The 27477-nt window shown below is 35.3% G+C and overlaps 1 protein-coding gene across 1 annotated transcript in view; it reads right to left on the bottom strand.

Annotated features, from left to right (window-relative positions):
- Positions 1 to 5168: 5168 nt before the first annotated feature.
- Positions 5169 to 27477, bottom strand: part of TNPO3 (transportin 3) — a 39190-nt gene continuing 16881 nt past the window's right edge. The window contains exon 2 of the mRNA XM_074193733.1: positions 5169 to 12867. Within this exon, the coding sequence (XP_074049834.1) occupies positions 12598 to 12867 (270 nt within the window). The 3' untranslated portion in view covers positions 5169 to 12597. The remainder of the gene's footprint in view (positions 12868 to 27477) is intronic.

The raw sequence follows: 27477 nt of genomic DNA, 5'->3' as shown, positions 1-27477 counted from the left end.
ATAATTACCTAGCTGTGTGGCCTTGGGCAAGCCACTTAACCCCACTGCCTTACAAAATAAAGAAGGAAAGGAAAGGGAAAGGAAAGGGAAGGGAAGGGAAGGAAGGAAAGGAAGGAAGAAGAAAAAAGGAATCACATAACAGCAGTTTCACATCTGTATCTTTCTTTTCTGTATATTGAAATGCCTGTGGGGGGTTTTTTTTTTTTATCACTGAGTTAATAAAAACTAGAGTAAAAACAAAATGAGGTAGTTTAATTAGATCAGATATTCTTAATGTTTTTGTGTGACTTTACACAGAAAACTAGAGACTTTATAAAAAAGTTCTTTTCAATTAGTATTTGAAGGTAATTTGAAGGAAAATTTAAAGAAAAATAAATGTTTTGACTAAGCATAGAAATGCTTTTAGAGATGGAAGGTTTTTTTCCTTGCCTCCTAAACAGAAACCTTAAATACCCTAAAAAGAAGCAGGATATTAGGACAGTGTTATTGGCTGCTGTTAAGAAATAAGAAACAACTTGTGAAGGAAATGACCAAGTTTAAAAATGGGACTGAAACATGTATTCCATGGTGATTACATAAGAAGAAAATACAAACTTAAGACTATTTAGACCCTTCTTCCATTATAGGACCCTCCAAATAGAAGAGTAGCTGCCCTTAATATAAGGACAGTGTATTAATCAGAAGAATAACCATAAGTAGCATGGCAATATTTCTAGGCATGAGTCTTAAACTAGCTAATTCTTTCCTTCCTTGACAAAATCACAGGCACTATGAAATCTATTTTGCAGACTCATGAGATTAGATTGTCTCTAAGGGTCATTCCAGCTCAAAAATTAAACTAGCTCTTGAGTTTGTTGGTGATGGTTCCACTTTTCTATAATTAGTTATTTCTCTCCTTTTTTTTAAAACCTAGATTTTTTTAAGAATCTTCTTTGATAATGCCATTTTTTTTCACACAGTGCTTTACAGAAAATCTGAATGATTGGAGATAGCCCAATGTAATCTAAAAATCACCTTAATGATGTGACCACCTATGTAATGTGTGCATCCAAATGGTTATGAGTATTAGATAAAGAAAAAGAATTGGAAGTGAATCTCCCCTATAGCTGACACAAAAAAACATTAATGATTTCTATTCACATCATCATGTGTACAAAAACAACGTAATCTACAATTTGGATAAAATAGCACTGAAAATATGAGGCATGCAGAAACAGCTAATTGTCATGGTTACCTAATAAGTGAAATACGATAGGAGTCAGCACAAAAAATTATTTTTCTAGAAATATTCCATTTTTTCTAGCAATATTCTATAAAATTTCCTCCCTCATGGGATTTCAGAGAAACCTGGAAAGACTTGCATGAACTGAGGTTGGGTGAGAGAAGCAGAGCCAGAAGAACACTGTACACCCTAACAGCAACACAGGGGTGATGATTAACCTTAATGGAGTTGCTCATTTCATCAATGCAATAATCAGGGACAATTTTAGAGTACCTGTGATAGAGAATACGATCTGTATCCAGAGAAAGAACTGTGGAATTTAAACAAAGACCAAAGAATATTACCTTCAATTTTTTTTAAAAATGGTCTTATGTACTACATAATTTTGCTATCTCTAATATTTTATTTTCTCCTCAAGGATATGATTTCTCTCAACACATTCAATTTCAATCAGTGCTTAGCATGGAAATAATTTAAAGATTATCAAACTGCCTTTTGGGAGGAAGGGGGGGTGAAAAATTCAAAACCTTACCCAAAAAATGATAGGTAGAAACTACTACTGTATATAATTGGAAAACAAATATTTTAAAAAAATTCCTTCCTCTAAAAGCCTGATGTATATTTTTTTTTCCTGTTATGCTTCATGTTTCTACAAACAGCCAAGAAAACTCTATACTGCTCTGAAATAACCCCCTCTTCCCTTCTAAATGGTAAACTATTTACCTCAGGTGAACACTGCCCTCAACAGGATGAAAATTCTTAATCTTTACTGCTTTTCAAAACTACCCCTCTACTTTTCCCCTTTATTTATACATTCTCAGAAAGGTAAAACTAATTAATACTGCTACTCATCCATAATTTCATTATATGGGTACAAATCATTATCTGTCTTTAAAAGGTCCATAGAAAATAGACCCAAAGTCTCTATCCTGCAGAGATCATGAAAAAAGGGTAAAAAAAACATCACTTGTACAAAAATATTCATAACAGCTCTGCTTGTAGTGACAAAGAACAGGAAATCAAGGGGATGTCCATCAATTGGGGAATGGCTCAACAAATTGTGGTATATGTATGATATGGAACACTACTGTTCTATTAGAAATCATGAGGAATAAGATTTCAAAAAAGCCTGGATAGACTTGCATGAATTGATGCTGAGTGAGATGAGCAGAACCAAAAGAACATTGCACACCCTAATGACAACATGAGGTGATGATCAACCTTGATGGACTGGCTCACTCCATCAGTGTAATAATCAAGAGCAATTTTAGGGAAATCTATGATGGAGAATACAATCTGTATACAGAGAAAGAACTGTAGACTTTAAACAAAGACCAAAGACCATTACCTTCAATTAAAAAAAAAATCGTCATGTATTACAGTATTTTGCTATCTCTAATATTTTCATTCTTCCTTAAGGACATGTTTTTTTCTCTCAACACATTCAATTTTGATCTACGCATATCATGGAAACAAACATAAAGTCCATCAGACTACCTTCTGTTGGGGAAGGGGAGAAGGAAAAGGGGAGGAGAATTGTAAAATTCAAAAAATTTCAAAAAAATGATTGGTAGAAACAACTGTTGTATATAACTGGAAAACAAATATAATATTAAAAAAATAGTCCCAAATGCACTGGCACATTCTCCTCTAATTTTTTTTTTTAGTATTTCATATATACAATCACAAAACTCACCTCCCCGTCGCTACCCAATAATTAGTACAAAAGATGGAAAAGAAAAAAAGTATCCAAAACTTCTGTTTTACCCCAATTCAATTCCTGAGCATAATGAACAGTAAACTGGTTTTGAGGTAAGGAAAACTTAGATTTAAAAATCATCTGACTATATTATAGACTGTATTACCCTGAGAAAGTACTTAACCCTGAGAGCTCTTATGATTTAATATGATCAGTTAAAAGAGAATGTTCAGAAAGTGTCTCCCCCAAGGACTTCTTCATACCCATGACAGGACAAGTACAATTTTCTGTTTTCCTTCTGATCTTGGGAACATTTTTTTTTATTTGCACAAAACTTTTTAATTTAATGTAATCAATGTATCTATTTTACAACTCACATTGCTCTCCAGTTCTTGTTTATTTATAAATTGTTCATCTATTCATGAATCTGAATATCTCTCTTTAGGTGAAGGTTATGTATCCATTTTGACCTTATCTTGGTATATGATGTAAAATACTGGTCTATGCACAATTTCTACCAGACTACTTTACAATTTTCCCAACAATTTTTATTACTATTTAGTAAAATGAATTCTTATCTCCAAAACTTAAATCTTTATACTTATCAACTACATTACTATATTCATTTACAGCTGTAAATTACATATCTACTCTATTCATTAATCTTTCTATTTCTTAGCCTGAACCAAATAGTTTTGATAATTACTTCCTCATAATATAGTTTTAATTAAAAACTATAAATTTTTATAGACAGTTTCTCAGAAAAAGGTCTCATATCTCAAATATATGAAGAATTTTGCCTAATATATTCCCCAATAAATAAATGATCAAAGGATATGAACAGGCAGTTTTCTGTCAAAGAAGCCAAAATGATTTATAGTCATAGTTCTAAAACATAATGATCAGAGAAATGCAAATTAAAACATTGAGATTTTTACACCTATCAGACCAGACTGGTTAAAATGATTGAAGGGGAAAGTGACAAAAAGTTGAGGGAATGTGGAAAAGTTGGGAACAAGAATTCACTATTAGGTATATACCACTATTAGGTATATTTCCAAAGATGATAAGGGAAAAAGGAAAAGAACCTATATGTTCCAAAATGTTCAGAGGAGCTCTATTTGTGGTGATAAAGAATAGGAAATTGAGAGAATGGCCATTCATTGGGAAATGGCTGAACAAGTATGGTATATGACTATGATAGAATACTTCTGTGCTTTAAGAAATGATAAGCTCAGAGCAGCTAGGTGGCACAGTGGATAGATTACCGGCCCTGGAGTCCGAGTTTAAATCTGACCTCAGATACTTAATAATTACCTAGCTGTGTGGCACTGGGCAAGCACTTAACCCCACTGCCTTGCTCAAAAAAAAAAAACTTAAAAAAAAAGAAAGAAAAAAGAAATGATGAGCTCAATGATCTTAGAAAAACAAGGACACACGTGCATGAAATAACAAGAGAGCAAAATGAACAGAACCAAGAAAATGTTGCATAGAGAAACACCAACACTGCTTTAAAAATGAATGACTGGGGGGGCGGGCAGCTAGGTGGCACAGTAGATAGACCACTGGCCCTGGAGTTAGGAGTACCTGAGTTCAAATCCGACCTCAGACTCTTAATAATTACCTAGCTGTGTGACCCTGGGCAAGTCACTTAACTTCATTGCCTTACCCCCCAAAAAAACGAATGACTAAGTTATTTTGACTATTATAAATACCCAAAGCAACTACCCAAAAAACCTATGAAGGGAGAGCCAAGATGACAGTATAAAACTAGGAAGTTCCTGGAACTTTCCCCAAAACAATTTTAAATGAAGTCTCTAAACAGATCCTACAAAACAGAACCCACAAAAAAAGAGTGAATTAAGTTCTCAATTCAAGATATCATGAAGGAACTTCAGTAAAGATTTGTCTCGTGTGGCTAAAAACAGTGAAGTCCAGCATAGTTGAGAGAACTAGAAAGACATTAAAAGGTTCTATACACAGCACAGCTAAGGTCTGGGCTCAGCAAACAAGCAGTATAGCAGGTCAGCTATGAGAGTCCCAATCTCAACTCAGAAGACAAGGTTCAAATTCCAGGAATACTGCTGCAACAAGAACTAGTTTGGGCTACCCTAGTACTGGAAGCAAACCACTAGGCACCTGAAATGTCTTAGGCAAGTGATAAGCCAGGGACCAGACACCTGACTCCAGCACAAAAAAACCTTGAGCCTGTGCCCCACCCCACCCCACCCCAGGAAAAGAGCTCAATTATCAAATGAGGGAAAAAACAAACAAAAAAAAGCACTAATCATAAAAAATTTCTATTCTGGTAGTCAATAAAAATACCATCTCAGAATAAAGCAGTGATAAAATACCTACAAGTGAAGCCTCAAAGGGGTTTCTGAATTGGTCTCAAATACAAAAGACCTCTTGGAAGAATTCAAAATGGATTTTAAAAACCAAAGAGAGAGGAAGAAAAATGGAAAAAAGAAATGTGAGTCATGCAGGAGAAATTATGAAAAACTGACAGCAGAAAACAGTAACTTTAAAAGTAAAACAGGGGGTAGCTAGTTGGCGTAATGGATAGAGCACCAGCCCCGGAGTAAAACCTGAGTTCAAATCAGACCACAGATACTTATGATCTTAGCCAAGTCACTTAACCCTACCACTGCCTTGCCAAAAAAAAAAAAATCATGTTGTAAGCATAATCACCCCCACACAAAGAAAGAGAAACCTCAAGAAAAATAAAGTGAGAGAGGAAAAAAAGTACGCTTCAGTCTGCATTCACCTGTCTTTGGGATGGATAGGAATCTTTATCAAAAGTCCATCAGAGAATGTGCATCAATATTTTTTTCCCACAGTTGCTTTTGCTAGCTGTATTTCCCTCCATCCTATTCCCTCCCACCCCCATTTATTCTATTCTCTATCCTTTCACTCTGGCTCTCCTCAAAAGTGTGCTATGTCTGACCACCCTTGTCCGGCAATCTTCCTCTCTTATCACCTATACCCCGCCCTTGTCACCCTTCTCCTATCCCTTTCCTCTCCTATTTTCCTCTAGGATAAGATAGATTTCTATACCCAATTGAATGTGTGTGTAATTTGTTCTGAGTCAATTCTGATGAGAGAAAAAGGCTCACTCATTCCCTCTTCCACTCCATTGCAAAAGTTTTTTCTTCCCTTTTTTGTGAAATAACTAAGCCCATTCTACCTCTCCTTTCCCTTTCTCCCAGTACATTCCTTTCCCATGCATTAACTCCTATCTTTTTAATATCTTACACCTTTAAAATCAGCTCCCAGCTGTGTCTTGCCTATATATGCTCCCTCTGACTGCCTTAATAAATGAGGGCATATGAGTTATCAGTATCAGTTTCCCATAAAGGTATGGAAGCAGTTTAACATCATTAAATTCCTCAAAATTTGCCCTTTCCATCCACCCTCTCTCTATACTTTGACTGCGTCTTGTACTTGAAGATCAAAGTTTCTATTCAGCTCTGGTCATTTCAACAGGAAAGTTTGAAAACCCACTATTTCATTGAATGTCCCTCTTCTCCCCTGAAAGAAGATGTTTATAGGGGCAGCTAGGTGGCGCAGTGGATATAGAACTGGCCCTGGAGTCAGGAGTACCTGGGTTTAAATCTGGTCTCAGACACTTAATAATTACCTAGCTGTGTGGCCTTGGGAAAGCCACTTAACCCCATTTGCCTTGCAAAAACCTAAAAAATAAAAAATAAGAGAGATGTTTACTCTTGCTAGGTAGTTGATTTTTGGTTGTAATTCAAGCTCTTTTGCCTTCCCAAATATCATATTCCAAGTCCTATGAGCCCTTAGTAGATGCTGCCAAATCCTGACAGAAGCTCCATGATATTTGAATTGTTTCTTTCTGGCTGCTTGTAATATTTTCTCCATGACTTGGGAGTTCTCAAATTTTGCTATGATATTCCTAGGAGTTTTCATTTTGGGATCTCTTTCAGGAGGTGATTGGTGGATTCCCTCAATTTCTCTTTTAACCTCTGCTTCAAGGATAACAGGTAAGTATTCCTGGAATATTTCTTGAAAAATGAAGACTAGGTTCTTTTTCTGCTCATGACTTTCAGGTAGCCCAATAATTTTTAAATTATTTCTCCTGAATCTGTTTTCTAGGTCAGCTGTTTTTCCAGTGAAATATTTTACATTTTCTTCTACTTTTTCATTCTTTTGGTTTTGCTTTATTGTTTCTTGATTTTTCAAAGTCATCACCTTCCCTTAGCTCCATTTCACATTTGAAGGAATTATTTACTTGAGCTTTTGTATCTCCTTTTCTATCTGGCAAATTCTGCTTTTTAAGGCATTCTTTTCATTGGCCTTTTGAACTGCTTTTTCCATTTGACCCAAACTGGCTTTTAAGATGTTATTTTTGTCAGTATTCTTTTGGATTTCCTCCACCAAGATGCTGACTTGGTTTTCATGGGAAGGTTCTGTTAAACCAGGGTTAGAAAGGGTCTGCAGCCTGAGTTGCCTCAGCGTAAGATGACTCCATCCATCCAGGAACAGATGGCAGGATACCTGAATCCCTTGGGGCACCTGGGTCCATGGCAGTGGTGGTTTGTAGACCTCTCAGCCCAGGGATTACTGAGGATGACTTGGAAGGTTAGTGGGAAAACTCACCAGAGTGAGTATGGAACCCATTCCAGTACAGATCCAGCCGGGGAACCAGAAGCAGGTTTGGGGAGTCACCTGGCAGGGGCCCATCCATCAGCTACTTCCAAAGTGCTCAGCTCACAGAGAGTACAGAGAAGATCACAGAGGTCTTTGTGCTCTCCCTGAGGCAGGACGCTGTGACTTTGCCCCTACTCAGATCCAGCTTGCAGTCTGGGACCTCAGTCTCAGGAAAAGGACCTTTATCGCCATAATAGAACAGGTACTCTCTTCATGGTTCCAGGGCAGAGGGGAGTGCTGCAGTCATCCACAGACCAGAGCACAGGTCAAGAGAGCAGTTTTAAGCCTCTCCTAAAACCTTGAAGGAATTGAGGTCCCTGGGAGATGTCCCTGAAAACAGCTGTAAAAACCCTCAAAAGCTTGGGACAGTGAAAGCAGAGCCCTACCTTAACAAAGAGTTAGAAACAAGTCATAAGCTGGGGAAATGAGCAAACAAAAGAAGAAAAATCCAACCATAGACACTTTGGTCCTATAGAGGGTCAAAGTACATACTCAGAAGATGATAAAGTCAAAACCTCCAAGAAAAATATGAATTGGTCTCATACAATGGAAGGGCTAGACTTGACTTCTACATTGTCATCCACATCTAAATCTATGACTCTAAATTTGGAAAGGTTTCAGAGTAGTCTCTATGACTCAAAATGTGGCAAGATTTCAGAGTATCTCTATTTCCAATTTTTTCAACTGTCTTTAAAAGAACTATTTTAGAATGGAAGAAAGCACCTAGAAAAAAGGAGCTGACATAAACTCTCTGATATATTGGGCTTTACCTTTCCTGCAATAGGCTTGTTTGCTCCAGTCAAGTATTCTCTTCCTGTCTGCATAACTTCTCTTTTTTGCAATTGTCTATACTTGTAAAACTTCCATGCCTCACGTCAACCTCACTGTCAGCATCTTGCTTATGACAACAGAGGTAGGAAAGCAATCAGAAGAAAAATAGCCCTTTTGAATGGTACAACTGAGGTGCTCACACTCTAAAATGGATACTGATCAGAGCCTGATAAAACTTGGGCACTTTAGGAAAGCTGCCTCACTGACTTATCAATTCCCTTCCTTTTCTACTGTGGCCTGAAGCTCACCCCTTTACTGGCTGAGTTGCAAATATATCCTTTGCCCCCATTTTCAGTCCCTTCATCATCTCTAGCCTTTGCTTTTTGAGGTTTGATTTAAGATCTATTGCTCTTAATATTTATTGGCTAGTATACAGCATTTGCACAGTTAAATCATAGAGAAACATCTGTGTACTTAAAAAATTGAAAAATTACAATGTCTAGAAGTGAAACTGTGCAACAATAATGCTCATATTTCGAAAGCTGCTACCAAAGCCAGACACTGTGCTAAGCCCTCTGTAATTAGGATCTCATTTGATCCTCACAACAATCCTGGGAAGGAGGTGCTGTTTTTGTCCCCTTAAATGTCAGAGGCCACATTTGACCTCAAGGACCTAGAACTGGCCCTGACACTGCTACTTGGCTAGGGCCTCTATACCCATGTGAACAATGACAAGCACCCCCGCTCTGCCCTGGAACTGCAGTTGCTAATCAGGACTAGCTGCCCCTGTGCCAGGAAAGGTTCCTTAGAATCTCTTTTTGACCAGTCACTGGACCCCCTTCCTGTCTCAAGGCTAAGAACTCTCAAAGCTGCTTTTCCTCCCATGTTATAGACACCTCCTGTATACCTCCTGAACAACGTTAAATTTAAAATGTCATCCTCTGACCTTTACTGGTTCTGCTACTCAAAAATTTGATTTGAGGCTTTATCTTAAAGTTATTTGAACGAGAATATAGCCTGTACTCTGCCATCTACCACTTTTGAATTCATTGCAAAGATCATTACAGTTCAAAGGAAACTAGATGGTCATTTAATTTAACCCTCATGTTTTACAAATGAGGAAACTATGGTCATCATCCTCATCTTCCTCTTCCCCCTGCATTTCTCTATCACAAGGATATTATGTGAACTTGCCCAAGGATATACAGCTAATAATGAGATGATTAAGTGAGATTTGAGCCCAGGCCCTCAGACTCCAGAGCCAGAGTTCTTTATGCTACACTAAATTAAAGCACCTTATTATATTCACAATTTTTTAAAATGTTTAAATAATATCCTTTAATAAAAAGAAACCATTCTAACACATATCTTTCTTTAGGGCAGTATTTTAAAAACAGAAGTAAAGATAGAAGGGTTTGACTAGAGGAAGGATTTAACATTCAACTGGACTCTTCACTCTACTATCTGCTGCCTTTTTCTTTTAATCTCTTTATTACACTTTAGACAACTCTCAACTTGTTATACAGCTTTTTTAAAGAGTATATTATATTTAATATAATATGGAAAAAACCTCACTTCTCTGACCCTTTTTTAAAAACTTCCTTTGATTCTTTTCCGTTTAAAAAAAAGTTTCATTGATGCTATTTTATTTTTTAATATCACTTATCTTACCCACCAAGCCCTGCCTCATAATCAGTAAGTAAAATAAAGGGAAAAAAATACATTAGTTCTTCATAAATATGTCTTATCACTGATCAGAGTTCGAAGTCTTTCAGAATTACTTTCCTTGATAATACTGTGGTCATAATATGGAAAAACAAGTTAAAGACCCACATCTCATACTCTATACCAAAACGAGGTCAAATTGGGTACAGCATTTAGACATAAAGGATGATCGGGAGTTCAATTAGGGGAGAAATTTAAGAGCAAACAAGAAATACAGAATGTTATAAATTGGATGATTTTGAATATAATAAATTAAAAAGGGTTTTGGATTAATAAAACCAATGTATTCAAGACTGGAAGGAAAATAGAAAGTTGGGAAACAATTTTCACAGCTAGTGTTTCTGATAAAAGAACATTTTTCTAAAATATAGAGAAGTGAATCAAATCTTCAAGATTACAAGTCATTCCCCAATTGATAAATGGTCAAAGGATATGAACAGACATAGAAATTTAAGCTACATTTAGTCAAATGGAAAAAAATGCTCCAAATCATTATTAGAGAAATGCAAATTAAAGTAACTATTAGGTGCCACCTTATACCAAACAGATTGGCTAAAATGGCAAAAAAAAGGAAAATCATCAAATTTGTGGAGAGGATGTGGAAAAATTGGGACATTAATAGTAGAATTGTGTCCAGCCACTCTGACAAGCAATCTGGAACTCTGCCCAAAGAGCAATAAAAATGATCATACTCTTTGACCTAGCAATATGAAAACTAGATCTATATAGAAATCATTAAAAAAAAAAAAACAGGAAAAATCTCACATGTTCAAAAATATTCAGTAGTAGCTCTTTTTGTTAGCAGCGAAGAATTGGAAATTAAGAGGATGCCCATCAACTGGGGAATGGCTGAACAAGTTACAGTATATGAATGTGATAAAGAACTATTATTCTATAAGAAATAATGAGTGATCAGACTTTAGAGAAGCCTAAAAAAGAATTATATGAACTGATGCTGAGTGAAGGGAACAAAACTAAAAGAACACTGTACATGTTAACAACAGCACTATGAGATGATCAACTAGTATATATTCAGCTTCTCTCAGCAGTTCTGAGATCAAGGATAACTTGAGGAACCTGGGCAATGCCAGTCACATCCAGTAAAAAAAATAAACATGGAATGTGAATGAATAATATGTCCACTTTTTAAAAACATCTCTTATGCTTTTCCTCTCTTTCTCAAGGTTTTTTTCTTTTCCCCTTAATTCTAAGGGGGAGGAAAGTAGGAAAAGGTGAAACTCATTAATTTGCAAATGGATGAATGTCAAAACTAATTAATGTTGAAGTCATTGCATAAATTGTTCACCTGGCCCTGCTGACCTCACTATGTATTAGTTCATAAAAAGTCTTCTTAAGTTTCTGGAATCCAACGCAGTCATCATTTCCAAATTCATAATATAATTTACTCAGCCATTCCTCAAATGATGGCTACCCCTGTTCACTGCCTGAGCACCACCTCTATAAATCATTGTTATTCTTTGTCCTTCATTTTCCAAAAGAACCAAGTATCAGGGAGATGATGCCATGGCATGCAAGTGAATTTAATTTAAATGAGGATGCTAAGCAAAGTCACCAGCCTCACTTTCCCCTTCAAAGCTATCTGAGTCCAGTAGCCAGATATGAATCAAGATGACAGGAGATGACCCTGATGCAATGGGAGACCTTTTAAAGTTAGGTCTTTCCCAGATCACAGTTTGACTTAGGCAATATCCATTCAGTCATTAAGATAAGTTAAGAGAGTGATGAAGCATAAAGACTAGGAATAACCACTTCCAAAAAAGAAAAAAAATTATTATTATTATTATTTTTATTTTTTTGCTGGGAGATTAAGATCTCCAGGGTTTCTCATTGATTAAAGCAGGCACAAAAAAGAAGGGAAAAAAAAACAAAACGGTAAGTGTTTTTGGCATAGCCGGAAAAAAAATCATCTGTGAGGGGGAAGACTTTCTGGGCCAAGAAGGAAAGAAGAAAGGAAGGAAAGGAGGTGAGAAAAGAAGCAAAGAAGGAGGGATGGAAAGGAAAAAAAGGAGGAAAAAAGGGAGGGAAGGAAGGAAAGAAATCTCTATTTTGAAAATATAAGTACAACCAGTCAGATGCTTTCTTATTAAAATTTAAGGCTCAGTTTCAGATAACTGGCAACTAGCTGGCATAATACAGGATCTGGGAGGACCAATCTTCCTGAGTTAAACTCTAGTCTCAGACACTTATTAGCTGCATTATCCTAGAACAGTCATTGTTTGCCTCAGTTCCCAATCTGCAAAATAAGCTGGAGAAAGAAATTTCAAATCATTCCAATATCTTTGAAAAGCAAATCCTAAAAGGGGTCACAAACAGTAGAATACAACTGAAAAAACTGAACAACATTATCAAATCATGTAACTGTCCCTGCTGAAAATGTTTAACTGGTTCAAAAGACTGAAAAATTCTTGCCATACTATATTAGAATAGTGAGACTGGAATAAAGATATCAACACCACCTCTCTTGATTTGCTGCAAACACTGATCATCAGATTAAAGAAAACTTCACAACCCATCTTGTAAAAATGCTCCTCTGAATGGAAGCACAAATATTTACCTGAGTTACAATGACAGGAGATAGGTCCTTCAAGTTCTGGATATGTGACAACAATGAATCCCGTAAAGAGGCATGAGAGTCCATTGGGAGTTCATAGAATGAGGTCTGAATCTTCATCTTCATCGTTTGTGCTGCAAAATAGCACGATTCTACATCCTGCCGAATCTGTAACAACTGGTCAGAGATCTCCCATGCATGAACCTAAGAACAAATCAAAAAAGAAATATTCAAGATATTTTAAAGAAAACTAAGCACTATCTGAAATAGCAAAACATTCAGTTGGAAACAGTAGGTATCTATCAACTGAGAAGTGCCTGTCTTCAAAATGATGAATGCAACTGAACTATAAAATGTTAACATTATAAAGAATTCCATTATGAAATACGGAATGGAAAGCACAACCAAAAGAACATTATATATGCCACGAAAATACAATAAGAGCAACTACCACTCTTGTCATTCTCAGATAAGTTAGGATTATGAAGTACAAATCATTTCAAGTTCAAATCCAATGTTTATTATAATAAACTACCTTAATAAAAACCACTAACCATCAATACATACTAACTTCCAGGAAAATGATGGCAATATTACTGAATATTTCATTTTTTATATTCAAAATTCAGAAAAGGATATCTAATGAGTTCAGAAATTTAATCATTTGGGGCGGCTAGGTGGCTTAGTGGATAAAGCACCAGCCTTGGAGTCAGGAGTACCTGGGTTCAAATCTGGTCTCAGACACGTAATAATTACTTAGCTGTGTGGCCTTGGGCAAACCACTTCACCCCATTTGCCTTGCAAAAAAAAAAAAAAGAAATTTAATCATTTGCCCATATTCAAGTCCTTTGATATGCCAAAAAAACTGTTCTCAGGTTATCCAGGTTTTTTTTTAGGATTTTTTTAGGAGGTTATCCAGTTTTTAAAAGCATATTCCAAGTATAGATTTGTGAAAGTTAATTTGAAAATTTCTCATATAAATTTAGTACTTCATTTGTATATTTTTCTTTTTCTTTTTTAAAAACAAATTTAGAAGCAAAAAAATAATAATAAATGGCTAATCCACCTGGTTTTAGTCATACAATAGAATAACAGCTTAGCCTAACATTATCTGCTCTAAAGGGTAACCTGAAATGCCAGGGCCATCTTGAGACCCAATTACTGAAATATGAAAAGAACCTCATAATAATACTGTGTCATGTTCAACATGGACTTATCACAAATGTTCTCGCTTATAAGAATCAATAAACTGACAACACCTAAAATTATAGTGACTCTGTTAAGTAACACAAATATACATCTTAAATTAAAATGTGATATAAGAACCAATTTGGTTTATGATTTCATTGCCAACATTTTTATTATATTTAAGTCATATTACAGTTCATTATCAGTAGCACAGTGTTAAGGGTCAGGTTTGAGACTCAGGCCAGTGGTCAAATTCAGGACTGATGCAAAATGAGGCACTTGAAGACCAGGTAACAATTTTTTTAAAATGAATTTTACTTAGCTATAGCATGAAAAGGCTGTATTCAGTAAGAATACAGAAGTGACAATCTTTCTCATCCTCCCCATCTGTTTTGGCCACAATGATACTTGAGTCTGGCAGATCTGCTTACAAAAAAGGGGTGTGAAACCTGACTAATCCAGAGAGGTAGGAAAAAGAAATAGTTTAATAGGAAAAATGATATTTTAGTATTCTTCTTCTTCTTATTATTATTATTAAAAATTGTTTTTAACCTCATGGATCCCCTGAAAAGTTTCTCACGCCATCAGGGATCCCAAAGGTTCTTGGATCAAACTTTGAGATCTGCTGCTCTAGGCAAAGTCCAGGACTGTCACACCTGGCAGCTTTGAAGATCACAATCATTATCACCCAAATTCAAAAGATCCACAAAATATTCCTCAATGACAGTTTATAACATGTATCATCTTCAGGGTACAGGTTTTTAAGATACAAAACTTACTGGTTATTAATTTTCTTTCAGATATAATTTACTTTCTTTTTCTTTTTTCTATTAATTAAAAAGATTAGTACATTAAAAGAATTCTCTATCAAAAGCAAATTCAGATTCCTGGGGTACAGATTTTTTTTTAATAATCGTTCAGACCCACCATATGTTTTCTAATCTCACCAAATCAGTGAGAATTTCCCAATGGGGTCAGAAATTGCATGGGCTTCCACTTCAAAAATGCTGATCACTCAGGGCTCCCATTTTTCCCCAATTTCTCCCAATTCAATGAGGCTATTTGAATCCAATTCTAAAGAACTATTACCAAAATGTGGGGTGGGGCTCACATGGGGGAAGTTTGGCAGTACTTAGTACTCAGTACAGAGTAAGAAAGAAGATACTCATACATCTAACCATTAATGGTTATATAGATTTGGCATAGGGGAAAAAAGGACATTCTGCAAGGATACAGAATTAAATCATTTCTTCAGTTATCCTGTCTCTGTTTTGATCATGCATGTGCTTGGGAAGAAGCTCCTGACTCCTCATTGAGGGCTGGTTTTTGTACTCAGTTCCCTGGACCAATTAAGTATCCAGGGTCAATTTTAACCTTTAATAACTTTAATATCTTTAAAGCCAGAATGGGATAAAGTTGCTTCTATGACATCTATCAGAAGAGTGATGAGGGTTTTTGAAAGAAAAACTTAAGAAATTTCTTTTCTTTGTGTAAAACTAATTGGGAGACCATTATCATCAACCCTCAAACACCACATAACTAATCAGTCAGCATACACTAAGAATTGGCCTTGCTTTCTTGTTCTTGATGATTACAAGAGAAAGACAGCTAGAACATGGACAAGGTCAGCATCCTAAATTAGTCACAATTTTGACATTTAGATATCATAATCTCAGCTCAAAGACCAGAATTCATGCTTATTCAACATTTGAGTATCTAACTTTGAGCAAAGTTAGACACTTATTAACCCACCAGGAAAGATCACCAAGCATCACCTCTACTCCAGTGCAAAACAAACTGGTTCTGAACCCACTGTATCCAAGCATCTTACTCTCACCTGAACTGTTCAATACAATTGGAATGTCCTTTTCTCTGAAAAAGTCCAACTCCATTTAAATAGACTATCTAGAAGGTAGCTAGCTAGGTGGCATACTGGATAGAGCACCAGCCCTGGAGTCAGGAGGACCTTAGTGCAAATCCAGCCTCAGATACATAATAATAATACCTAGTTGTGTGACCCTGAGCAAGTCACTTAACCCTATTGCCTTGTTAAAAAAAAAGACTTAAAACACATTCACTGTATTAATTAACAAATAAATTTCTTGTTAGCATACAGGTGATTTTCTTTTTTAATTTGCAGAGATATCCAGGCATAAAGTTGGTAAGACTCAAGAAGCAGAAATGGTTATACCTTTTGGAACACAGACAATATGAGTATTTGCTTTGCTTGACTATATCTATGTTAAAAGAATTTGCTTTTTTTTCCCCCCAATTAGGACACTGTTCAAGTTTGTGTTATATTTACCTTTCTATAAGTCTCTATTTGCTAATTACTACTTTCTACATTCATATTCACCAATGAGGAACTCATTTACTTTCCTAAATTTCAGCTATCATTTATATATGAGGATGATTACCAATTCTTAATCTCTAGTCCTAACATCTCTAATTAGCTCTACTCATCTACCTCCCAGTAACTACTAGACATTTCTACTTGGACAACCAATTGGTCATTTCAAAATCAAAATGTCAAAGCCCAAACTAAGCTAAAATCACCTAATTTTTTTTGATCCCAGTATCTAATATTTAATAATTTAAAACTTTGTAGTCATTTTCTTCCTTTTTTTCTAATTAGTTAACTGAGTCTTTCTATTGATTTTCCTTCATAACATCCTTTTAATCCAGCTCTTCCATTCTATTCCCAAAAGCCACTATCCTGATCCAAGTCTTTTACAGATAAAATTTGAGGCAAACAGGGTGAATTGGCTTGCACTGGATCAAACAGCTAGTAAATGTCTGTGATCTGATTTGAACTCGGGTCTTCCTGACTCCAGGCCTGGTGCTTTATCCACTGCACCATCTAGACCAAAGCCAGAAAGGCCAGAGTTCAAATGTGACCCTAAGATATTTACTGCTGTGTGATCCTGGGTAAGTTATAATCTCTTAAGCCTCAGTTATCCCATTTATAAAAAGGAAATAAATAACAGCACCTATATCAAAGGATTGTGAGGATCAAATGAACATAATATAAAACACTGCAAACCTTAGAGCACTAGAAATGTTAGCTACTAGCATCAGGATTATCTTCCTTGTAGTCTCTTCTTTCCCCTATTCCTACCTCCAAATCTAAATCATCCTTTCAAAATACTCAGTTTATCCCACTTCCTCTGTGATGCTTCTCCTCGCCATTTCACTCTACTTGAACCATTTGGCATCAGCAGGATTCTTTCTGCTCTGTATGACTAAGGAAAGTATAAGACACTTCCAAAAAATTCGACTCTGAAGAGAAGGACTAACTATGAAGAACTTAATGATATTGAACTGCTTATATTCCTGCACGGGAAGAAGATATTGATAACTCATATGAACTTTTCCATGTCTGTATATGAGGAGCATATACAGACAGGACACAGGAAGGAGCAGAGTATGATGGTACAATATAGGAAAAAGATGGAGTCAATGGGTGATAAAGGAAAGTACTGGGAGGAAGGAAAAGGAGATGAAGAAGAAGCTAAGAAATTTCACATAAGAGTCAAGAAAAAACTTTTTTCAATGAAGTGGAAAGGGGGGAGGCAAGGGGGGGATGAGTGAGCCTTCATTCTCATCATACACTTAATAGGATGAGGAAATCTATCTTAGCCTAGAGAAAAATAAGAAGGAAGGGACGGGATAAGGGAGAAGGGGGGAAGGGAAGGGGGGAATAGGTGATAGAAGAGTGGGCAGATCTAGGGAGAAGGTACTCAAGATTCAACACACTTTTGGATAGGGCCAGGATGAAGGAGATAGAGAATAGAATAAATGAGAATGGGGAGAAAGAGTGGAGGTACAGCTAGTAATAGCAACTGTGAGAAAAATATTGAAGTAACTTCTCTGGTGGTCTTATGATAAAGAAAGCAAACTTGCCCCAGAGACAGAGCCACTGAAATCTGAACACAGACTGAAGTACTTTCTCTTTCTCTCTACTCTTGCAGTTTCTCATCTTCTTGGGGGAGGGGTATGTTTACCCTTATAACATATTCTATTTACATCAATGTATGGCATGGAAACAATGTAGAGAGTATCAGATAGCCTTGGGGGGGGGGGGGGTTGTAGAATTCAGAGCCTTGCAAAAAATGATGGGTACATATTACTACTGTATAAAATTGGAAAACAAATAAAATGAAAATTATGTCAAAAAAAATTTCCCACTCTGTATATATAATCTTTGCTCTATCATCATATATAATTTCTGGGGCCCAAACTTCCAAACAGAAAAATTAGTAGTGTATCATTCAAATTATAAAAAGTTGCTTCTTGGGGTGGCTAGGTGGCAATGGATAAAGCACCAGCCTTGGAGTCAGGAGTACCTGGGTTCAAATCCAGTCTCAGACACTTAATAATTACCTAGCTGTGTGGCCTTGGGCAAGCCACTTAACCCCATTTGCCTTGCAAAAACCTAAAAAAAAAAAAAAAAAAAAAAAAAAAAGTTGTTTCTTTTATAGCAAGCTCTATAAAATAACAGAGCAAGATGCCTAGAGACTAGGGTATTAATCCTGGTTATGACAGTGACTAGCTAGATGGCCTCAAGCAAGTTCTAGGCAACTCAACCTCTTTTAGCCTTTAATTTCTTCATCTGTAAAATGAGATGAATGAGACTGTATTATTTCTGGGAGAACTGCAGGAGAGAATTGGTATATATGGACTATTAACAACATGACAAAAAAAGGATGGGGTTTATTAAGGATAAGAAAATTCAAATGTTAGAAACTGCTGCTAATTCAAACCAAAGCACCATAATGCATCCCCCTTTGGAAAATTAGGTTCTTTTACAAAATTTCAATTTAAACAATTTTCATGAATATATTTATTATATAAGTCTGCTAAAAGTGGTTGTAGTTATTTAATAAGTAGCTTCAATTAAAGAAAATAACACCTTTTACAAAAGACTTCGTCATATTCCAATCTGAATTAAGACAAGAAGAGTTCTATTCTGGGATCTTTTTGGCTCCACTAACATTAGATTTTAAAAGTCTAAGTATAACTGAAGAGCATATGTATTTAATAGAGTCGTATATATCAAATAAGTGTAGTTACATACTTAGAAGTATGGGAGATCAATGGAAGAGAATTTTCTGAAGTAGCCATAGGCATTTCAGGCACTTTGCAAGTATAAGTATGCCAAAAGATACTATAAGGGAGTTGTTGGGGAAGAAGGGTTAAGATCTGATATTATTTTTAAGGCAAGAGGAAACCAAAAGAAGAAAATACAGTTATTGTTAAAGTTCTACCAGACATTTTATCAAGATTTCTTACCAAGGTAACAAGCAGCAGAAGATCAACTAGCTTCCCCCATATGCCTACTCCAGTACATTTCTTTGGTTTAACACATACAATTTAATATACACAAACCAGAATGAATAAGTTAAGCACAACTAAGGGCAGCTAGGTGATAGATAGGTGTTAGTGGATAGAGCACCAGCCCTGGTGTCAGTTCAAGTCCTAAATTCAAATCAGGCTCACTTATTTAACTGTAAGACCTTGGGCAAGTCACTTAACCCCATTGCCTTGCCACCTACACCCCTCCCCCCAAAAAAGTACAAGGAGAAACTACAGTGATTTCAACTTCACTAGAACCTCCAAATGTCAGTGAGAAGACAATAGAGAAAAGTAAAGTGACCACTCCAGCAAACAGTCGACTCAACCAGAAACACATGGCAACCTACAAGGCTCACTGACAGGAAGCAGCAAAAGAAAGGAAAAGGGGGGGGGGGGGGGGGGAGCAAGGGTAGCTCTCCTAGGAAAGCCCAAGGGAGAAAGGCCTTAAAAGTGGCAATGAGCAGTGACCAAAAAAGGTAGTACAATCCTCAGATAAGCCCAAGCCCAAGATCCCTGACAAATAGTCATGAGATACAGAAAAAGTCTTAAAGAAGTTGATGCTCTTACCCTCAGAGATTCAGGGAGAAATCTAATCCTGGAAGGTAAAGATCAATGAAAGAATACAGGGGATCGAAAATAAGAGAAAGAATCTGGCCAAGTTCAGGAACTAAAGCAGAAGAAATGAGCAAATAAAGAAACCACTAAAGAGCATATAAAAAGTATTGCAAATTTAGAGATCCCCCAAAAAGGCAACAAGTACAAATGAAACCAAAGATTCAAAAGGAAAACGAATTTTTATCGGAACTACATGAATACCTAGACATTAAAGGGATAAAGACAGGTAAAAAAAGAAATAAAACTATCCCCTTGGGCAAATAATGTGATAGTTTCCTTAGAACATCCTAAAGAATCAGCAAAGATCACTCAAAAATCACTAGTATCTCAATATATTAACAAAATCCAAGAGGGAATAATTGAAAAGAAAATCTCACTCCAACTAACTACAAAATGCAAAAAGTATTTAAGAATCAACCTACCAAAGGCCAGAAAATTCTTGTATAGATTCAAATACCAAGTGCCCCTTAAAAGAAATAAAGGACTTAAGTAATAATCAAGCTAGATTGTACCAATAGCATAAAAACAATAGACCAAAGTTAATTTACAATTTTAATGATATAACACAAAAATATTCTACTAAAATCTAGCATTTATATAGTATTTTAAGGTTTGCAAAGCACTTTACATATGTCATCTCATTTGATCTTCACAAAAATCCAGTATAAAATTATTCAATTTTACAAATGAGGAAAACTGAGAGGGCAGTATATGTGTGAAGAGGAGTTTTCCTAAGGAAGTGGAGATAAAGGTGGAATAGCACTTCTTAGACCTCAAATTGTCTTATAAAGCAGCAGAGATCAAAACCATCTGTTATTGATTTAAAAATAGAGATAAAAGCAAGCAATGCCAAAAATAAAAGATCTACTGGGAAAAAATTGTAAAGAAACTAAACAAAGTTCAAAAGGAAATACAGACAAGGAGGATAGTTTAGAAATTCATAAGTAGATATAATTAGCTTTTTTTTTCTAAAGCAAACAATAAAAAATGGAGGGTCAAGTTTCACACAGAATCTTATGTTTTCTACAGTCTGTGAAAATGAGTTTTTAGGTTTAAATTCAGAAGAAAAAAATTTTTTTAAAAAAATATGTTATTTTGTTGTCTTAGGATAGAAAACAAGTATAAAAGACAAAGCAAGTTTTTTTAACCTTTTTTCTTTCTCTCAAGAACCCCTCTAGCAGCCTGATGAAGTTTATATTCCCTTTCTAAGACTAATATTTTTAAATAACTGAAAGAATTGCTGTATTTCAGTTAAGTGAAATAAATGAAAATAAGTGAAAATAAACGATGTAATTTTTTTCCCATTCAAGTTCACCGTCCTCCCTTGCTAAAAACTACCCTGACCTAAAGACATATATAGTCATGTGCCAAAAGAATCCCTAAGGAATAAATAAATAAATCTGGGAATATTTTCTTTCCATCAAGGTAACAGACAAATAAGAAAAACAAACAAAAATAAATAAATAAAATATGGTTGAAAATATGGTCAAGAAACACTGCAACCCATTCTGAAAGGAAAAAAGTTTCCTCCTACTATCTCAAAGCCAATTGATGGTGATACTAACTGGTGATAAAATGGAAGTACTCCAAATAGTAAAAATTTGCGAAATGCCTAGGAATTGCACCCCCCCCAAAGATGAACTCCCACAAGTCATGTAGAAAAGTCTTTTAGCCAATATGTAACTTGAGCACCAGCATCATTCCTAGCAAGTTTCTAATGTTTATTGGCTGCCAGAGTAGTTTTCCTGAAATGACAGGCTATAGCTCACTATTTGTAACTGGACCACTGACTATCAATTCTGTTCTTCTGAGAAAGAACAATCAGATACTTGTCATTACCATCTCTACCAAGGCTAGCCTTTCAGATGTAAACATTCTAAACCATTTTACTGTTGCTTACTTTAATAAGAAGTAGCGTACTGTAAGAAGAAGTAACTAGACACCAAGAAGAGATTTTTTTGACCCAGAAAAACAGAGATGTGAGATTACAGGGTGATTTTTAAGCAAAGAAAAAAAATCAACTCCTGCCAAAATTCAAAAAGGTTCCGTAGGTCTGTAGGTATCTGTACTTAGTATTCTCTCTTCCCAATGGAATTTATGCTCACCAACCAGTGTTTTTAAATACTTTACAAAGAGCTCATCATACTATTCAGAATAAAAAAAAAACTGAGAATCTTTGACCTATAAAAATTACTAAAAAGGTGAAGGGAGAGAAAAACATTTCCCCATAAAAAAACTAAATATAATGACTCCACATGTATAATTAATATCAAATTGTTTCCTTCTCAAGGAGGGAGAGAAGAAGAAAAAAGAATTAAACTCAATTTTTTTAAACTTAAAATTTTCTTTTCATGTAACTGGCAAATATTTAGTTCAACACATAACTAACAGAATTTTGTCAGAAGTCACATTCATTTCCAATTTAACAAATATAAGAATTTGGAATGTACAAAGAATTATACTAGGCAATAATAGGAATACAAAGTCAAAAAGAAAAACTTCCTTTCTCTCACAAATCTTACATTCTTCCAGAGGGATTGAACCTGTATAAAAGCTAAGAACAACAAAAGGCCATTTTTATAAGTGAGGAACATCTAACAATTAGAGAGATCCAGAAAAACTTCAAGAAGGTAGTGGCACCTGAACCAAGGCTGAAAGAGATAGGACCATCAAGCCTGTCAGTGGAGAGTGTACAAGGACTGGAAATAGAAGGTCAAGTTCAAGGAATAGCTATTAAGGGTAGTTTCACTAGAAGAATAGACTGTATGAAATGGAAGAATGTGAAATAAGACAGGAAAAATAGGTTGCAGGCAGATTATAGAGCAGGAGTTGTTAACCTGTGAATTTAAAAAAAACCCTAATTCAATAATTGTAATTGGCTTTCTTTGTAGGCTAAATATGGATAAAGAATTGAACATAAACTACACACACACACAGTTTGGAGTTATGAAATACAGAAGATAGGGGGAGGCTGTGTTAAGCTGGGAAATAATACCAGGGAGGAGAGTTGAAAACAAAACAATTTTCTAATCCTGAAGAGGGGAAGTAGAATGGAGACCCAAAGAATTAGAATCTAACTAATTGCTATTTAAGCATTTTAAAACTTTTTTTCTGAGGAGTCCCACAGGCTTTTATATAGGACTGCTAAAAGTCCAATAAACAAATCACATTAAGAACTCTGTAAAAGAGGATTTTAATAATTGCCACAACAGACTCTGAGAGTTGGAAAGGATCTCAGTAAACATTTCATCCAATACAAAATTCAATCCCTACTTGAAGACCTTCAAAGAGTCTGAGTCTGTATTTTGTCCTACAAAACAGGAGATCATTTTAGGCTCTTCAACTGAGGAGCCAGATCTGTGCCTTGGAAGAATGAATTTTGGTAAATGTGTGAAAGATTAGAGAAAGAATAGATTGTAAACAGAAGACCAATCCAAAAACAACTTTAATAATCCAGGCAATATGTGAATAAGGCCTAAATAGCAAGTAAAGAGAAAAAAAGGACAGATGGTTGTTGTGGTGGGAGCATCAACAAGATTGGTTGTAGAGGAGATGAGAGAGCTTTTACAAAAACAAATCACGGGGTGGCTAGGTGGCGTAGTGGAGGGGCGGCTAGGTGTTATAGCGGATAAAGCACCGGCCTTGGAGTCAGGAGTACCTGCGTTCAAATCCGGTCTCAGACACTTAATAATTACCTAGCTGTGCGGCCTTGGGCAAGCCACTTAACCCCGTTTGCCTTGCAAAAACTTTAAAAAAAAAATTACAAAATATTTCTCTGATTTAGAAGAGTACATTGGATATTATTTTCATTACAAAAAATTCAGTACCAATCATGAGTGGCCAAACTTCAGAAAAGCCTAGAAAATCTTGCCTGAACTGATGTTGAATGACATAAGCAGAAGCAGGAGACTAATACACACATTAACTGTAACACTGTGTGAATGATAAATATGATAGAATTAGCTCCTCTAAGCAGTTCAGTGATCAAGGACAATTCTGAAATATTTGTGATGAAAAATGGAAAAAACTATTTTCATTTTTAAAAACCTGTTTTATAAAAGTTTTTTCTTTCTCATGATTTTCCCCTCTTTAGTTCTAATTCTTCTTTCATAACATGACCAATATAGGTATGTTAAAGTATGTCAAACATGTTTGTTCATAAATAATCCTATCAGATTACTCACTGTCCTGGGGAAAGGGGAGGGAAGAAAGGAAGATAGAAGAAAAATGTGGAATCAAAAGTTCACAAAAAGATGAATGATGAAAACTATCTTTGCATATAATTAAAAAAAATAAAGTAACATTAAAAAAATTTTCAGTACCCATAAAGTCAAAAAGCTGTGAACATTTACCAAAAATGACTAAAATAATTCAATTTATTAAATGACAGGATCTAGGTCTTTTTACCCCTATGTAACTTAACTTTGTATCCACCACTATCCATCTAACACAGAGCCTTACATATGGTCTCTACAAATGCAGAAAGTGCCTGACACTATGCTAAATCAATGCTGGACTGGTTTCACGGAAATTCCATTCAAGAAAATCCTGTTGCATGACTGTGATTCTTAAGTTTTACATATCTTAATTTGACACAGAATAAGTTTGAAAAAAGAATCACTGTTCTAACTAAAGTTATATATTTTCCAAAAATACCTGGACTTTTAAAAAGCCAAAAATCCTTGGTTTTGTGTCTTTTTTTCAAGCAACTTAAAATAATTTCAAATGTGTTAATAAAATTGTTAATAAGAGAGAATAAAATATCTGTAAACCATAAAGGATTAATCACTTTTTAAATTTTAAATTAGTCATTAGAAATTGTTCTAACATTTTAGATAAGCCACTCCAAAAGTTACAGCAGACAAGTATCTGTAATACAGATAATACAGTTTTGCTATAACAAGTATTTTCAAAACATGAATTTGTTCTAACATGATTGATTTATAAGAAAACATTGAGCCTAACTTCCATTTGTTTTCTGCACAAGATTTCTTCTATAAAAACTGTGAAAGAATTCAAGACACTGCAATTATAAGCTGCAACCCTAATTCTGATATCCACTTCTACAAGCAAACTTCTAAACTTTTATAATGGTAAAGAAACATTTATTTATTTATTGGCTTCAGATGCAGGAGGAGCAGCATTGGTCTGAGAAGAACTGCTGTGAACCAACCCAGGAAGCCTCTTCCTAGAAGAGAAGTCACTCAACTTGCTTCTGGGCCCAGATCAAGGCCACTCACCTGCCCCTATTTACTGTGGTATTTGTTTATTTCTTGATCATCTAACATATCTAACTGTATTACTATTTTTAAAAATTAAATTCCTACCTTTTTAAAATGTCACTCAAATACGTGGCTCAAAAAGGTTTTGGGCCCTGTATCCCTAACTTTATTTTACCTCACAGATTCTTTCATTTTAAGATTTTTGCATGTCGCTGTGCTTTATGGGAATCGAAATACTGAGTGATAGCAGAACATCCTCTATTTGATCAAAGCATGGAAACCTGGATGAGTACAGGAAGAATGAGACCTTAATCCAAGCATATTACAACAAATAACTCCACAGGAGAGTCTACTTAATCCCTTCACTTTACCCTCCTAATCTACAAGTCATGATTGCTACAGGGGGAATAATGATAAGATTTACTTTTGGAAAAAAAATAAAAGATTTACTTTTGGGGGGAAACAAGTAAAATGTGTAATAGTGATAAAACATGATATACATAAGATTTCATGCTAAGGTGTCCAGGCAAAGTTTTTCTGACCTTTGAAAAGGCCAAAGTTTTCTTCAACAAGCATACTACTTCACAGACTTAATAATTAATAAATATCTTAAAGATGAATGGATAAAAAAGCTATTGAAGCAGAGCATCATCTGACCAGACCAAAGAAGAATGGAGTATACAAATGCTAGCTTTATTCAATGACAAAAATTCAATTTAACACTCTCTGAGAACCTATGCTATACAAAGCAAGAAATTTATTAAGTAATGAGAAAGATCACCAAGCAAGACAAACTGGTTTGGAATCCATTTTATTCAATCGTCCTACTCCTTCTTGAACTACCTAAACTGTTTTATGCAATTGAAATGTCCTCTTTGAAGACTTACCACCATTTTATATACACTAGTACAGGACTGAAAACAGAATAAGCACTCACTCACTGACAACGTTAATCTTGTCAGGTTTTGAATAAGTAAATCACAAGTTGCTGTTATGACTAAGTAAAATGGCATTCCTTCTGTCTTGGCTCTACAGATTATACTGCCCAGAAAAACTGTAGCCTACCCCCCCACACACAAGTTCTGATCCTTTCCTCTCTAGGAAAACTGAAAATCAGATGAGTCAAGAAAAGGATACTGATATCAAAGCAGAATGTCAGTGAGTAAAAAAAAAAAAAAGCACGTATTATGTGCTTAGTATAAGTATACCATATTGGATACTGGAACTACAAAAATAGTCAAATACAGTTCCTGCCCTCAAAGAGCTTATATTTTAAAATGAATTTTAGAATTTAAGGCTGAAAGAGATAATCTAGTTCCTACTCTGCAATAACAAATTATGAAAGTTTAAATTTGTAACTTTCCTTGATCTAATGTTCCCCCTGCCTCCTTCAATTTTCCCATCCAAATAAATTTTCCTTCATCCATTATTAAAGTCATTTTATAAACTGTTTTCCTATTTTCAATTAATGTAAATTCACATAAGTCTTTCTATGTTTCTCTTAATTCTTCACATTCCTCATTCTTTGATAAGTAATTTCCATTATATCCACATGCCATAATTTGTTTGGCTGGTCCCCAAATCAAGGGTTTCTATTTTTTTTTTTGTACAATTCCTTGCTACCACAAAAAGGTCCATTATGGTGAATATGAACTTCATTTTCAGTCTCTGACTTCCAAAAGTCAAAAAATCTTGTAGCAGTGAGATTTGAGACAAAAGGTATAAACATATTAAAACTTTTTTCTTTTTTTTAAAGCTTAATTCCAAAGTGCTTTCAACTGGCCAACAACTGAAAAAGTCACATCATCTAAAATTCATTGTGTTCTGGTTATAAATTTTTAAATGTACACATACACACAAATATGGACTGCAGCAAATATGAACTCCACAGTTGTTACCATCAGCACTATACTTTTTTTTGAGAATTCAATTCCATGCTTGACAGATTGAAAATGAAGTGAAAGGAAGAAAAGATTCATTGTGACTCCAAACTTTTACTTATCTTTCAGGTGGCCTAACCTGATACTCCTAAGAAGTAAGTTCTCTTTGGAACTGAAATTTTGGCATAGGAATAACAAAATATTATATCCTGGAAAGAAATCTTGAGATAATGTTGGAGCTAGTTACTAGTAGTAAATAAATAACCAATGAGACCAGGGACAATGTGCATAGTGACTAGAACACAAGCCTCAGAATTAGTCAGATCAAGAGTTATTCCTTTCTCTGACATTTAGTGACAATCTCTCAGGGACTCAGGAGCCTTAAGAATTTACATTGCAAAAGAGCAGCACTAGGAGAAGGAACTGGGAGTTCCCTACACTGATAATAAGGCATAATTTCTAATCACTGTTTTGCAGAGATGAGGGATGGATATATTAGGTTACAGATTTGTCTTTCGAGTTATCTTACAGATTCTCAAAAGCAGCCCTAACCC

This window comes from Macrotis lagotis, chromosome 7, assembly GCF_037893015.1.
Source record: "Macrotis lagotis isolate mMagLag1 chromosome 7, bilby.v1.9.chrom.fasta, whole genome shotgun sequence".
In the NCBI taxonomy this organism is placed as follows: Eukaryota; Metazoa; Chordata; class Mammalia; order Peramelemorphia; family Peramelidae; genus Macrotis; species Macrotis lagotis.
This window is presented reverse-complemented; position numbering and strand designations above follow the sequence as displayed.